Source organism: Mixophyes fleayi, chromosome 8 (genome assembly GCF_038048845.1).
Source record: "Mixophyes fleayi isolate aMixFle1 chromosome 8, aMixFle1.hap1, whole genome shotgun sequence".
Taxonomy (NCBI): Eukaryota; Metazoa; Chordata; class Amphibia; order Anura; family Limnodynastidae; genus Mixophyes; species Mixophyes fleayi.
Window position 1 is genome coordinate 50810214 of NC_134409.1, and position 16798 is coordinate 50827011.

The following is a 16798-nucleotide window of genomic DNA, read 5'->3' on the forward strand; positions in this document are numbered from 1 at the left end:
GAGTGGGAGTGTGCCGCAGCTTGGTAAGGTAATACGAGTGGCAAGCAACTCCATTTGCGTCCCACTCTTAATACCCTATTGAGCTGCGAGCAGTTCCCACAGCTAGCTAAAGCTTGCACCACCTAATTCCTGCCGTACAGCTTTAGCCCTGTTTTGACGTGTGGTGCGTCTGCGCCTCACTGCGACTATGATGTATTTACATGGTCACGCCTTCACAAATCCGTGTTCCTCCCATTCTCTCATAGTGAGTCGCAAGCTGTCGCAAGTGTTAATTGCGTTCAAGATGCAGGCGGATTTGGGGCTTTCTGCACATGTGTGGTAGTGTTTTTTTGTTAGATGCGCCTAAAATGGACTTTGTGTCCGACTCTAAATGAGGTCCTAAATGTGCAATGAAAGATATACCCAGAATACACTTCTGTTCAATGTTGTAACTACCATAGGTTCAGGGAATGCTGCTTCTAGGGTGCCCACAACTGAGCATGTCCACTTTCCCTGCCCCTGGTGTATATGTGAGGTTTCTACCATTCAACTGGACATGGGAGCCCTTAAAAAACTTCTCTCTGGGGCCCACAAATGTCTAGTTACGTCTCTTCTTCTGCTAAAAAACATCATTGAACTTCATAATTTATTCGCCATTGCTGTAATACTGGAAGTCAATAAAAAAAATTCCATACTACTGATCACTTTAGATTTATTTTATTACTGTACTCTTTATTGATAATAGGATTTCTCAGCCTATGTATCACCACCTATGCCCTTCCTCAACCAGGGTTAACCTGTACTGTTTTTTTTTAACTGCTACTGCTAAGCCCTACCCCAATGATATTATGCAGTGGTCATTTTTCTCCAAGACTATGTCTGCTTTTAAATATGCCAAACAGGTAGAATCCCCCAAACACCACCCTGTTATAAAAGTTATTTAATTTGCAGACCCACTTCACACAATAAATGTTGTTCACCATACAAGGACTACTAAATGACTGACTCATAGTTGCCAAGTATCTCTAGTTTCTTGAAACAGGACTAGATTTTAAAGAATGCTGCATAAAAAATCTTGTCCCTGAAATTTTCTCTGATTTCAATACTGACCAACTGCACAGTAAGATTATTACTATATTGTATATAAAAAGTAGTTGCGACTATAGGAGAAAAGCCCTTCTTGGGCAAAAACAGACGTTTTCGCTCTAGATAGGGCTCTCCCCTATACATCAACGGGTGGTATCTCCACTGGGTATTCACCGCAGGCAAAAAGAGTTGCTGGGTCTCGCTGGCAAAAGCTTCCTCAAATGCTTAATTATGCAATAATGCATTTTTTCATATGTGATTCATTTGAAAGTATTTTTATTTTTTAATATATATATTTTTTTCTATTTTTAAACATTTTTATTCTATTATTTTTTTCCAAAAAGAGGAACTGAAAGCCCAAATCTGGGCTTTCATTTCAACCATGCATGTAGGAACTGGCTAGCTTAGGGTTTCCCAAACCCAGTCCACAGGGCTCCCTAACAGTTCAGGTTTTCCATAACTCCTTGCTGGAGCACAGGTGTATTCGTTACTGACTGACACATTGTTACAGATGCACAGGTGGTGTAATTATGTCACATGTGATCCAGGAAACCTGCACTGTTAGGGAGCCCTGAGGACTGGGTTTGGGAAACGCTGGGCTAGCTGGATCACACATGAGCAGATGGCACGGCAAATTGATAAGTTAACTGCTCTGAACCAAAATAGTTGGGCAGATTTCAATAATAAATCATTGCGATAGGTCTTTTTCTGTTGCTGCAATAAATGACCATTAAAAAGCAGTCCTATCACCAGATATTATTTAACAAGCCCCTATGTATTTTTTTTTATTTATACATTAATTACTATCATTTGTTAATGCTGGGTATTTACTATGCGCAATCACTACAATAATGTTGCAGAATAAATAATGATGGGTACTATAGTTTACAGAGTTGATCTTGGACTACATAACAGGCTTACATGATCTTGCATAGGACCAGAGGATGTCAGTCACTTATATATGTTATTATTTTACTTATACTTGTAAAGTTTAGTTTACTTGTATAGCTTTAATTTGGAATTTTAGTTAAAATTATAATATAATAATAATAATAATAATAATTATAATAATAATAATAATATATTGAGAGTCCTATAAACAAAAGCAAATACATTAGGTATTAAGTGATGTGCTATGCAGTCTCAAGCTTAATACCCAAGAATAATGGGACTTGTAGTTCTACAACAGAGGGTTGAATATTGTCTAAGATCTTCCTGGCTAGTTCTATATAGTTTTGGAAGCTTTTATGATGTCTAAAAAGTACATAACACCGAACTAGTAGGACTAAGATAAACCTGAGTATTTAAACAATTTTCATCCTTTTAAAGGGAAGACTCAATGTAGCAGTTCTAGACCAACACTTCTACTTGTACTAGTTGTATCTGGAGGGTAAGTAAGATGGATATTTTCAAGACAAAATAAGTTGTTCTAACATGCTCTGCCATCCCAATAAATTATTCCTGACAGATGAAGAAAAAATGCACACATGAATTTGAAGCCTTAGCTGCTCCCATGTGTATCTTATTGCTTGGTCTTTAGAGTGATTTATATGCACACTGAAGAATGTATTAGTTTTTAACTATGTCCAGAAAAAAAACCTTGGCTACGGAATTCTACAGACACCATATCACAATGAACAGAAGTCCTATTGTTAGTGTCTGTCAAAGCTGAGCACATTGCCAGCCAGTATCTTGCATGGACATTGTGTCCAGGTGCTTTTGTGGTATGTAATGGGCTTCAATTATGCACTTTTCCAGGAATTTCAAAAAAGCAATATATCTAATATAATGATTTCAGAGAGACAGCAGTCCAAATGCCCCAAGGTCCTAACAGCAAAATATGAATCTTTTCACCTCAGGCCACTCATTTTGTAATACATTTTTTCACCTTGATGATGAAGAATGCTTAAACCAGCATGGAAATATTGTGTACTGAAAACATGTAGAAGATGAGATCATTGAGCTCTTACATACAATAAGATTAATTTGTCAAATAAGTACCAGTAACTACAGAGAATGAAATTAGACAGTTACAATTAGAAGAGCTCTTTTGTTTGAATAATTTCAAAAATGTCAACTTGATCCATTTTTGACAGAAGCTATTTGACTGTTCCCACATATAGCACTTTGACTCAGGGTGGTTACATGCGGGCACTTATTTTGCACCCACAGTGCATTCCGTTCAGGTCCCAGTAAGCACAGGTTTACCAGCTGATAAAATAGACATTATTGATCCCTATAGAGAATGGGGCTGTCGGTAACATACTGACAATTTCTCAAATGCTTGTTGGGTATGAACGTCACTTGAACGGAACTTACCATTAATGTAAAATAAGTGTTTTTGTATCAGTCAATAGTTCACTTAATTCATGTTAATATCAGTGAGAACTCAAAGGTGCTTAATAGACTCATGTGTATGAGTTCTTACTAATTTATAATCACTTTATGCACATATCTTAAAGGTGTGTAGACACTACAGTTTTTTCATGGCGTAGCATCTGACGACTGCTGGATAGATTTACCTGTCTCAACGCATGTTTTACAGAGATCAGACCAGTGGTCGAAGTGGAAATTTAGAAGTTACGGTATGGAAAATGTAATAGAAATGTAAGTACGTGGAATTTGATAGTTTTAAAATTAAAGCAGTGGGAGAAGTGGTGGCATGGCATACCACTGTATACCCCTCCACTTTGACCACTGGACCAGACTATATTCACAATACGATGAACGAAGCTGGGCATCAGAAATAACTGTATTGTGTACGGAGCTTTAGTCAGTTAGCTTTGAATGGGTTACTGCTATATCCATATTCTCTATACACCTATATATTTTACACTTTTATAAAAATAAAACTTGGCTCTGCAGGGGGAGTCAGTGCAAGGAATGCCCTGCTGCAAGTAACAGCATTATCTACTATATAAATGTCTAGTGGCGTGTGTGGAAAATAAAAAACCAACGTGCAGCGCCACCTGCTGGGCAGAGTTATACACTGACCTATATATTTCTTGAAGGAGAAGTGACAGTTGGGAGTGGTTGGTGGTTGGGGGTGACAGTGGGGAGTTTTTAACACCTTAAGTAGCTTGATTTGACTAGAATGCATGAGTATCATGCACGGGTTAACTGACCTACTAAATTCTTAATGTGTGTGGGAAAAAAACCTCAAAAAGGGCTGAAATTTGGTATATTGACGAGTTGAGGGGTCAAACTCATTTTCGTGAGGTAATTTTACCTCATGAACACACATGTGTACAGTGGCGGATCCAGGGGGATGCGATCAGGGCAATCAATGCATGACAAGAACCTTTTTAACACCTTAAGTAGCTTGATTTGACTAGAATGCATGAGTATTATGCACGGGTTAACTTGTTTGTATATAAACACATAGATAACATTGTTGGGAAATAATTATTCCACCAATGTTCTTATGAAATGATTCACAACACATGCACTTTTGTGAGGGCCGAGGACATTTTTAGGGAGATCCAATGACCAATGTTGTTCTTTAGAACAACGCGGGGTGCACATCATTACCGTTAACTACAGTAATTAATGCGTATTATTACCGGTAGTATGGTCACTTTGACGCTGATTTTTGCTCGCAGCTCCCTGAGTTCTCCCCCTTTGAGAACTAGTGCTACAGAGATCTCTGTCAGTTAATTAGTAATAACAAAGGTACAGTGTACATTTTAGTTTATAAGATTATTGAAAACTGACAAAACACTGAGCACTGATGGAGTAAACCTACAAACATGACTGCAACACTATTAGGGATGATTCGTCACTTTCGCCACCCAAGACGTCATTTATACGGGTCTGCGACTCTCCAATGCTCTGATCACTGGCTGCAGTCGGCAATAATTGGTTGTAGGAAGAAGCACAGTGTGGCAGAAATCACACATGCTCCTTATAAAAAATACTATAGTATTAAAACTATAGAGATGGACACTACGACTGGAGTAGGGACTGGAGTATACTTCCTCTACTGCCCCTACTGTAATCGCTCTGTAAGTCATTGCTGGAAGGGTTATAGGTGTCACCCATCTCTGTTTCCCATAATCAGGTGAACGGAGTGTGATATGGGGAGTCAGGGGGTAGGAGGCAAATTGAGAATACATGCTCTATCACCCCTATGATGGAGCTGCTTGAATTCTCACCCCATGGGAGGAATGGCCCTGAACTCCATCCTGAAGGAACATTTATTTCAAAATAGAAAAATGTTTATGCAGCATATTGTCTAGAGAAAAGATACCTACTGCTTACTTTACTTAAGTCTATAATTAAATATGAATATAGCTTTGATGATGCCTTTAAATGTGACAGCATGTATAACATTAATAAAGAAAACGACTGCCTTTTTGCTATTGTCTGCAAAAATACATTTAAAAAAAAAAGTTATTCAGGTTATATAATGCAAATTTCCATATTCTTGACCAAAACTGAATGAAGGTTACACTCTTATTCTCCATACACTTCAAACAAAATAAATATATAAAGCAGGTAATCTGCAGCTCTCCAGTAGTTGTTTAACTACAAGTCCCAGAATACCAACCAGCAGGGGACAACAAACTCCACATCTATCCTGTCTCATTTAGGCTCTAAAATGTACAGCTAGTTACTGGTGTATAATCTAGCATAATCAGATCATGTTCTTATCCTGTTACTTGTCTAAAGTCAAACATTACTCATGTCCCCTTGTCCCAGTAGCTGTCTAAATATGCATTATTATTATTATCTTGTAACTTTGTTAAACATTAAGCATATTTATGTTCTGCACATCATATTGCATGATTAGATATTCCATAGAAATCTACTCAGTGCTGTGGCTCAATGAACATGGAGAGCAATCTACATATATAGTGCTTCTCGTCATGATAGCAGAATAAACTGTTGTCTGTCTGGTTGAAGATGTTACACATTCGTATTCTCCTCACCATCCACCAGCCTGTATTCCCATTTACATTCTTCTTTCTTTCCTACTTGGCTGGATACCAAACACATTAATTTTCTCAACACAGTGCTGTCTAACATGTGTTTCTCCTGCTACCTGGCGGAATTCCACACACATTTGTATTCATGGAGGCAGGTGGTATATTAATGAGATAAGACCATCGACAAGACAGGGGGAGGAGTATAACCTAACCAATAGTACATATTATTTTGTTATAGCTACATGGATTAATTTGATAGCAGATGTTTTGTCTACAAGGGTATTCCAAATCCTTTCCGTGCCCCAGTTAATAACAGCACATGAGAAAACTCAGGATACACAGTTCTAGAATTTGAATTGCTTGTTTCATTTATGACAAAATTGTACATCAATTGAAAAGCCAGGTTCAGTAGTTGCAGCAGGAATGAACTTCTCATATGGAGCGATACATAAGATACTTTAGTAAAATACCACATATGCTTTTAGTAATACATTCTTTTTATTCGGAAAACAGCTGTTTTGGAAGAGTGTCATTGCTGTCCTGATCCACAAGGGGGGATCTATGGAGGTGAGTCATATCACAGAGGAGCATCTGGCTGATGTTTCTTTGCATTCACTATGTATGCCACACACATATCAAAGGTTTGTGCCTATGCCTGACTGCATGTATAATTTACCAGTGGAACAACCTTGTAATTTCCTTATACGCTGTCATCTACAAGATTACACTAATAGATGCACAATAGAATAACTAGTTGTTGGTATTAGATAACATGCAATAAAATATAATGTACTACTGCACCTCAAAATTACTTAAAAGTCCACTGCTGTCTCATTTCTTTTAACCTTATCATGTTCACTGATATTAAATTCTAAGTTAGGTTCTGTATATTTGTTTGAAACAGGTGACCAGGATTTTCATCGGAGGAAGGAAGGGTACAAATAGCACATCTGTGTGGGTCCCTGTCTCTTAAGGATAGTGTCACATAGGCACTTTTGAATTCCAAGAATTTCTAGCCCCAAAAAATAAAATAAATATATAAATGTTTTGAAACTGTGAAAAGGCTGAGCAGTACATTAAAATCAATGGGAAACATTGTTTCCCTGTCACATAAGAAGAAGGATTCATTCCTTTTCCAAATTTTCCATTTGCAGTAACATGGGATGAATGAATGAATTGCTTTTTATCATCAATTGCCTAACCCATCCCAGTAATTTATAACTAGAAAATAAAGTTGGGGAGACAGGAGAAGAATATTATCAGTGGTAATGGGTCTTGTTCTCATGAAAGGGGCAATTCTTCATATTTAGAATGTTATACCTGTCATAATAAAAATATATAAACTGTGCATGTTTTTTTATAATTATATGTTCTACTAAATAATTATTGCACCATAAATATATGCTCTGCCCAAATACATAACGGAATCATTATATTTTATATTTAGGATGTTGAGCATACTTGTCTACTCTCCCGGAATTTCTGGGTCCCGAAAGAGTAGGCAACCTCTCAGACACTTGTGGCGACGGTGCTTAATGACACGTTTGCGTCATTAAGCCCTGCTGCAAATTTATGTGGTTTTTATAATAGGGGGCTATGTTGGCACAATGGCATCACCATGCCCCCCTACACTTGTCACATGACCTGTAGGTCAGGTCTTAAAAGTTGGCAAGTATGATGTTGAGAGATGCATTGTTTGCATTATTGACTAATACTGTGAAGACTTGGTTGCCCAAGTGGTAGTTTTCAACCAAATTTGCAGATAATTACACCATGTATTGTTGCTTACAGCTGTATTGCAGACCTATATATTCTGATGTTCTATAGCAAAATGGTCCCATTGGGACTCTCGTCATACTGCAGATCTGTCTGACTGTTGGGCATGTCAGACGTGGCACTGTGCAAGATTATCAAACTGATGCTGGATGAACAAGCCTTACCTCGTTCCAGCTTCCGTCTGACAGCTTAGTGCATAGTCAGGTGCTAATCTCGCAGAACCACGGAGGTTCGCAAAACACCCATGGATGGTTCTACTAGTTGGAGAAGTGTAGTCAGGGTTTAAATTACTTTTTGTCTGGGTTTCCCTTTAAAGAATTCAATTTTCAAGTTGATTCTAAAACATTTAGACACTGATACATTGTACCAAAGATCAGTTTGTAAGTGTGTTTTTGAGTCCATTTGAAGGACAGCACGGTGGCTTAGTGGTTAGCGCTTCTGTCTCACAGCACTGGGGTCACGAGTTTGATCCCCGACCACAATTTTGACAAATAAGTATAACTTATGGTAATCAGGATAGGGCTAGCAATGTTAATAAAAGAAACATAGCTACCTTACCTTAAAGTTGGACAACCCATGTTTGCTTAGTGAATTATTGCAAGCTGAAGCAAAGAGACTTGTGTAGGGATTGTAATTGATCTAATGCCTAACCCAATGCTCTTTTCATTGAGTTTTATTTTTGCATCAGATCCATAAATTGTATAGAAGGCCTATGGAGAGAGTGGGGACATACTAAGCTTTAATCTCTATTATGTATGTGGCCAATATTCTATAGTCCAGTTTTACTTTTGCTATAGTTGGATTTGGGCTCCATTTACTTATTTACCGCACCTTCTTAAAGATTCATACAGTAATATAATTCACAAGGAGGGGTAATGTATTCCTGCTTTATAAGAATGATTTTATAAGCAAATGATTTGTTGTGGAATCATGTGAATTATTTAATATGGGTTGATTCATCTCTAACAGATACAAACTTCTCAAATTACAAACTACAGGGTACCACATCCAACAGCTTCTAAACAGATGGTATTATCATTACTCTACCTCCCACTATACAAACACACTGTAAATAATGCCATCACTGGAATAGAGGCTTATTAAATAAGCATTTTGTAATGATAAGGAATGAATGTGTTCTGTGTTGCAGAATGGATGACAATGTAATTGATGTGCATGCCTTTCCTTCCACCCAGTTTTGCACTCTGAGCAAAACATGTGGCAAGGAGAGGGGATTGTGCTGTACTTTGCTGTGGATCAATGTTAGAGCTTACAAAAAAATATCCTGTTCTTAATCTACAAATCATTCTAATGACTGTCTAATTGATGATAATCTCTTTCCTGTGTATTAAAGGTGTCTACTGGCAACAGTATAGGGAAAGGTCTTACAGGATACCAGTGAACCTAGCATATGTTGCTTGAAATAATAGTGTGAACCTCAGTCACCTAAAAAAAACTTTTACACCTCCTCTGTGTTAGCAGCAGTCTGTTTGCTCTTATACTTGGGAAGGACAGACCACTTGTGTTTACATTATCTATTCTGTTTCATGGCCTTCTAAAAACAGAATAAAACACTGCATTTACAGCACAGATACCACCAAATATGTAGAGCCATATATTCATCTTGCATACAGTTGTTTCAGCCTACATTGCCATACAAAGGATTATGGACATGTATGCAGTGGCGCACGCAGGGGAGGTTTCCAGAAACCCCTCCGCTAAAAAAGTGCCCTATATAGCGGCACTGTACTATACAGCAGCCGCGGCGCTGTCAAAGAAGCGTCCGCGGCGGTGCTGTATTGTATAAAGCACCGCCGCGGACGCTTCTTTGACAGCGCCGCGGCTGCTGTATAGTAAGGACAGTGCTGCCTAAACTGAGCTGCTGCACATGGACTTTTTTTTTTTTTTCCGGTGGAGGGGAAACCCCACCTTAAAAATGCTCCGTGTGCCCCTGGTATCCATCCAGAATTCCTTAAATAAGGATTCAATTTCTCAGTTTTTGGCTTTGTGAAGTAATACTCTTTTATACCAGACACATATATTCTGTTTTAAGATGGCTATTGCTGTAATTCATTTACAGTGGAGTACATTTTGGTATCTTATAGGCCCACCCACCCTAACCTCAATGGTTACTCTATCGGATATAGCCAGCAAATATGTAAATGAGGGCACGTGTCAGCAGAAATAGTCATGTTACTAAAATATTGGAATATTCTTGCTAATAGTCATACATTGGAGTTTACACCGAATTAGCTGCAAGTCATTATGTGAAATATAAAGCCTTGGGACAACTATAGTTATAATAAACACCACACAGATTTTATACAGTATAGACATTTAGAATATTTTCCTGCTATCTGTAACACTGGTATACAGAAATAATAGCTCCAGCTGTCAGCCTAGACCAGGTGTGACTTTTTGTGGCTCCCAGCATCACTGAGAATTTCCATAAACTCCTTTTTATGACATCAGTCTTTAATAGGGTCTGGCACACAGCATGTATATGGGCCTTCCTGTTATACACCCAGTCTGCTCTACAGGGTCATTCTGAAAATGATGTAAGCAGTAGCAGAGCCGTAACTTAAAATTTTCGCACCTGGGGCGAGTAACAAAAATGCCGCCCCCTAGACCTAAATTTTAGCCAAATGAACCTAAATGTTCCTAAACTGCGCCCTCCTTCAGTGTTGCGCCCTGGTCGGTCGCCCCTATCGCACAGCCCTAGTTAGAGCCCTGAGCAGTAGATCTCAAGTTTATACACAGTGTTGTCCCTATCAGGGCTAAAGGGTACAAAGGATCATGAGAGAGCAACATTAATTTCATAGGATATGGCATGGGGGATCAACATTGATTTCCAGCAGGGAATATTGTGCTTTTCAAACAATGCCAATATAATCTCAGACAGAAATTATGCCACTCATAGAATTAAAAGTTCACAATTCGCACTATATATTTGCGTCACCTACCGAATCTATATTTGGCAATAACCTTTCTGTTCTCTAACACCTTCAAGGTGTGAAATCAGTGGAGGCTGGAGGGTGCTGGTTTCATCCCGGGGGTCTCAGTCTGTGGGCCAGCTGGCCACATGTTAAACACACTGCAAGTTAATGAACTAAAACTCAAGAGAAATGTCTGGTGTGGTCTAAAATATTTCTCATCACCTTGTAAGGCCTTTAAATCAGACAGGCTACTTAATAACTGTCAATTTTATACAAACAGTATAGGGAAGAAGGGTCTTTGCTGTAGATATGAGGAATGCTTTATCTATACTGGTGAATCAATGGAACTCACTGAGAATTCAGCTCAAAGGGACATTCTAAATATCCACATAGCACTCATATTTCACTGTCAGCTACAAGTCAGAGGTGCAAGGAGCTTTAAACACGCCCCACGGCCATGAAAGGGGAGACAAGCGGAGGAGAAAGCCAGGCCCTGTTCCTGCTGCAGTTTTTTTTTTTTTTAAGCAACCCTGAGTGCCTGCTCTTCAAACCATTTCACCTGCTGATCCCTGGGACTCTACTCAATGCAAGCTTTCCAGCTAGCAACCTTTCCTCATCCTACTGAAGTTTATTTAATCATTTTGTTTCACTCTTGTTCGATTCATACCTCCAAACAAAGTGCCAATTGTATGCTCTTTTTTTTCCTGGTTACATTTTTAACATTTCTGTGTTTTTTTTCTACCAAGAGTAGAGCTCTGGCAAGACTACAAAACACTTTTTAAAGCTGTCACTGTTTAAGGGTCTAGTATCAGCCTGAAATAAGACTAAAAAAAAATCGTACAGATATTTCTACGCAGGGTTTATATAAACCATATTTTATCCAGATCACACTGTTTGTCTTCCTGAATCAGTATGAAATCTCAGTGATACAAAAACTATGGCATTGTTACAGAAATGTGGAAACCTTTATGCTGTATATAACAATCACATTCCTTTGGAATAAGTCTACTGATTGTCTACTTATTCAATCTTACAGTTGCATAAAACCACATATATATATTTTTTTAACTAGAAAAATATATTTAACAAGCATAAATGTTTTGGCCTTTCTCTAATTTTTACCTGTGTCATTTGTGTATCATGCATATTTTATAGAGTTTATATAGGGTGTTACCAATAACTATGTGGCTGTTACAAATTCATTTTATATTTAGGTTTTTAACAATTCAAAACATTATTTTTTTTGCACAGTTTTTTCTTTAGCTAAGTCGCACGTTAAGTGTTATTCGCTTCTTGTCTCCACATGTTTGACATCCTAAGGGGCCTTTGTATAAGCAACCCTATATAACTTTGAGTATAGAATTACACACATAGAGGGATGGAAACAGCATCTACTTGTCTTAAATATACTGCCTTGGATTTATGAAGTAAAATAATAAAGCAAATGTTATCTTACAATTATTTTCACCTCTGAAAACAGAAAAAAGTTCAAAGGTGACTGTTCCAAATGCTCTTGATTAAAACCATATTTTAAATAAACTATGTGTGCCAGTGGGGCCTGCACCATATGGTGTAGGCCTGTTTGGCAGTCAAATGGTTAACAGCCCCCCATCCCCTCTTAGTGAGCAGACTCCACATATGCTGGTGAATATAATAGTATCATAGAATGTGATAATGTAGAATAACATTTAAAGACACATTGTCATGGCAAAGTCAACTCTCTCTTAGTGGGTATATACTGACTTTGTGATTTTACTCTTTTTGTAAGACTGATGTGAATATGAAAATGTCTGTACCTGCTCTAATGAAGAGAATGCAAGCCTTTCTGTCTATATACAACTCTGTCTGCCTTACTGACACATAACGTACAATTATCTACTCTGCAGACCACTGAACATTCATAAAGTAACAAACAAAGGAAATCATCCATTACAGTGTCTGTCTGTCTGTCTCTGATATTTAAAAGAAACAAAGAATTAGAATTAGACATTAGGGAAAACCTGAGATTTATAGGATGTCTATAGTTACTCAAAGATTTTAAACAGCTTGTTTCTAGCTTGGTTATAAGACAAACTTTTCTCCAAATATTCCTAAAACGTAACTGTCTGCTGTATAGATTGTCTTATTTTTACAGGATATATGTCCAAAAATGTATTTCGATAGCCAGCAAATACACATAAAAAAAAATTGTTTTCCTATCCAAGAACACTCAGTTATCCCAAAAAATAATTTGTTGGAAGACAAAAGTCAATGGAGCACATTCACAGACTTGCTGCATAAGGATCTACAGATTGGGCATCAAAATGACACAACACTTTGCTAAAAACTTTCTATGCGCCATATATGGACTATTTGGAAAATATATGTAAGTAAATGTCAATAGAAAAATAAATATGAGTATTTTGGATTGAATGGTATAAGGATTTATTTTAGAACTTCTACAAAACTGCTAAAACTTTCTCTAAGCATCCTTCATATACAGTATGTACAGCCTGCAGATAAACGGTAATTGTCATTGAAACACTGTGTCACATTGCTAATTTATGCTTCCTGTAATCATTTGAGAGGATTTTAGATATTTTCTGCAGTATAAAGAATCCTCAGTTCACCTTTAATAGTATTTGGTAATGTGTGAAACCAGAAGAGGGCAGAATGCAGGCAGTCTGCACACTACAGTACTTTCTGCTACCATGCATACACGAAAAACACACTACCACACTACTGCAGAAAGCCTGGCACACAGTATTGTGGTATGTCCTCTGCTGCACTGACAGTCACTATTTTTTACTTTAAAATCAAATATGACCACAGCTGCCCATCAATTGGCATGTCTCCTTCTTTTCCTTCTAAACACATCAATATTTATGTGATATAATCTCACACCAGGTAAAATGCCACATTGCTATATAACACCTCTGACTACAGTACAATGTTAATATATTGCTAAAGCTACATCATTACTTTCACCCCTGTTGGACCTGGAAAGTAGCTGTATTCTGTGCCCCAACCCTACAAGATGCAATTCCCCATTAGGTCACTACACTTTAGTCCTAAAGAGCTTTCAATGAACTACCTACTGCTAAGTTAGGTGGATGTTGTACAAGTTTTGTTCATGATTTCAGGGAGCTCTCCTTAAAAAATATATTATATTCCAGTTTACCATAGTTTTAGGTGGTCTGGTGCCCTCCAGTTGTTGTAGAACTATAGGTTCCAGCAAGTTAATACTGGTAGTTCCACAACAACAGACTGATAGGCCATTCTAGAGCACCAGAAAACTGGAGAGACACAGGATGCTTACCTCTAATCTTACTGTACTTTTCAGTTTTGTTCTATGCATAACACCCTCTCTCCTCATATAACCTTTAAACATATGGAGTATTCATCACATCACTAAAGACAATGATTTTACTTTAGTTTATAGCTACCTCCATCTCAAAGCATGAGCCTCTTCACTTAAATCACTAGCATATCATGAAGAAAAATAAATTACTGTAATATCACTGACATATACAGATAGCTAAAGCGAGGATTACCATAATATGTTAACTAACTGGCAGGCATTTCTGTGTAGTGTAGGTACTGCCTGCAGTGCTAAGTATCTCTTTAGACAGTGATGCTGCACAATTATCCTTTACTTCCAGTTATAATCATCTAGCCTGGGTCTCCACACTGAAGGTGGTGGGGTCTGTGTGTCTGGACCCACCCCTCTCACAGACGTGTCTGAATGTGACATCCCCTGGGGGGAGGAATTCCTAACACAGAGGGATCATTGCAGAGAAGAAAAAAAATCCACCCTTCTAGCCCTGTCCACAGACACCTAACGGACCACACGTCTCAAAGACAACCTTCACCTTTATCTCCCACCTAGCAGACTACGATAAGCTTAACTAAAGACAGGAGGACCGTCCAGCATCCTTATAGCCTTCCTCTGCTACATAACTGAGTGCATCACACAGACAAGAAAATAGCAACTCCACAAACGTGTGCTTACATATACCTGTCACATATGTGTTTGAATTACCAAACCCCCCTTTCTCTGTCCTTAGTGAATGTTACACATTGAACAGTTTGAAGTTTTGGACTGTGGGGTGCCCCCACCTTCTCATCAAATGAATGAAGACTAAAATGAATGAAGACTATATGAAGCACTCTGCACAGCATCAAAGTAAATGCAATCGGGACATGATGCGTTGAACTCTTGTAGTAGACGAATATCCCGATGAAAGTTATAACTTTTTTCCAGGTCTGTTATATTTCCTGGGTTTGGGGGGGAGATCGAAGGGGAACCCCTCTGTCCCCTAGTTTTGCTCTTACCTCCTCTGACTTCTGCAGCTTGGAGAAGGAAAGTCAAAGTGATGAGAATTAGGGAGTTAAGGGTTGAATCCCACAACCTCCTTTTCGTTTTCCACCTTGTGTTCCACCTCTCCATCTCCAACTCCAAAAAACTGGGAGCACCCCAGATGATAAGGAATCTCAGGATTCAATCTACAGCACCAACTCCTTCCAAAAGCCCAGGAGGTGATCACTATACAGCCATAAGGAGGAAGAAACCCAAAGTCTGACAGGGGGAGGGGGTTTGGGGTGGCCTTTCTTCTCCTTTGCCCAGCTGAGATGTGTTACTCCCCAGTCCCCTGCCTGCAGACTGAAGAAGGTATGAGGGCTTTAATCAAAATGCAAACCTCTCTCTCTCCTCCTAAAGTCCCACCGTCAGAGGGCTGGGCTAAGACCCCACTGCTGGTTCTCCAAGCATTCTCCAGCCTTTTCCTGCTAGCAAATGGTATTCGGATTCCAAAAATCCAAGACCCTCCCCAAAAGACAAGACTCTCCAGGTTGGTCCGGCCCCATATCCCACCCTCCCAAAATAGATGGGCTCCAGTTATATTTATTCAGTGGTTTGAGAATAGAAGGGATTGCAGGAGAAGGTGACAGCTCCAGACTGCTGGTGCTTCCTGTGCAGCGTCCCGTGCACTGTGTCGGGGCTTCTGACATTAACAAACAAATCAGCTTTAACCCCGGGGATTCCTGTGCACTCAGGAAAGAATAGGACTTTCTGAAAGCTGTGGCAAGTTTTAAACCAAATGATACAAGTTACACTACCATAAATTATACACATACCCTGACCTGCTTCTTCTTAATCTTACACTTTTCAATGTACAGTGCATATTGCCAACAGACTGCATGTCATGCTCATTAACATGTGTTACACATACAGATGCCTATTTTTTTTTATAGAAATCTCATATTGAAAACAGTATAAACTTCGGTTGCATGCACATGGTGATCTTTAAGTTAAATATATGATGCTCCGTATGATTCACATTGGGTGAACACTAAACATTTGTTTTAATATCAGAACACAGATATTGAAATCATACAATGGGCTTCTTTGTAACACTACTGAATAATAATTTATCTGTAGCACAAACAGGTAAAAAAGAGGGAAGGTATTCTGAGAGTGTCATTTCAGGGTAAATAGCCTGTAAAAATAAAGCTGCTATGTGACAAACAGAAGCAGGCAAACATTCCTGTATGTCAGAAATATTTACTGACATGTTATAATTAAGAGTTGGTATTGAAAGAAAGTGGAACAGGGTAGTGGTATTGATAATTTCAGGGTAAATAGACTGTAAATATAAAGCTGCTAAGTGACAAACTGAAGCAATCAAACATTCCTGTATGTCAGAAAATTTACTGACATATGTCATCACTAAGAGTTGGTATTGAAAATTGAACAGGGTAGTTGTTTTGATGATTTCAGGGTAAATAGATTGTATATGTAAAGCTGCTATGTGACAAACAGAAACAGTCAAACATTCCTGTATGCCAGAAAAATTTACTGACATATGTTATCATAAAAAGTTGGTATTGAACATTGAGCATGGTGGTGGTATTGATAATTTCAGGGTAAATTGAGTATAAATATAAAGCTGCTATGTAGCAAACAGAAGCAGTCAAAAATTCCTGTGTGTCAGAAAAATTTACTGACATATGTTATCATTCAGAGTTGGCATTGAACATTGAGCATGGCAGTGGTATTGATAATTCAAGAGAAATTGACTGCAAATATAAAGTTGCTATGTAACAAACAGAAGC

At 38.3% G+C, this 16798-nt stretch overlaps 1 protein-coding gene across 1 annotated transcript in view; it reads right to left on the reverse strand.

Annotated features, from left to right (window-relative positions):
* Nucleotides 1–15424, reverse strand: part of COL11A1 (collagen type XI alpha 1 chain) — a 163789-nt gene extending 148365 nt beyond the window's left edge. The window contains exon 1 of the mRNA XM_075182562.1: nt 15020–15424. Coding sequence (XP_075038663.1) covers nt 15020–15134 — 115 coding nt within the window. The 5' untranslated portion in view covers nt 15135–15424. The remainder of the gene's footprint in view (nt 1–15019) is intronic.
* Nucleotides 15425–16798: the final 1374 nt, after the last annotated feature.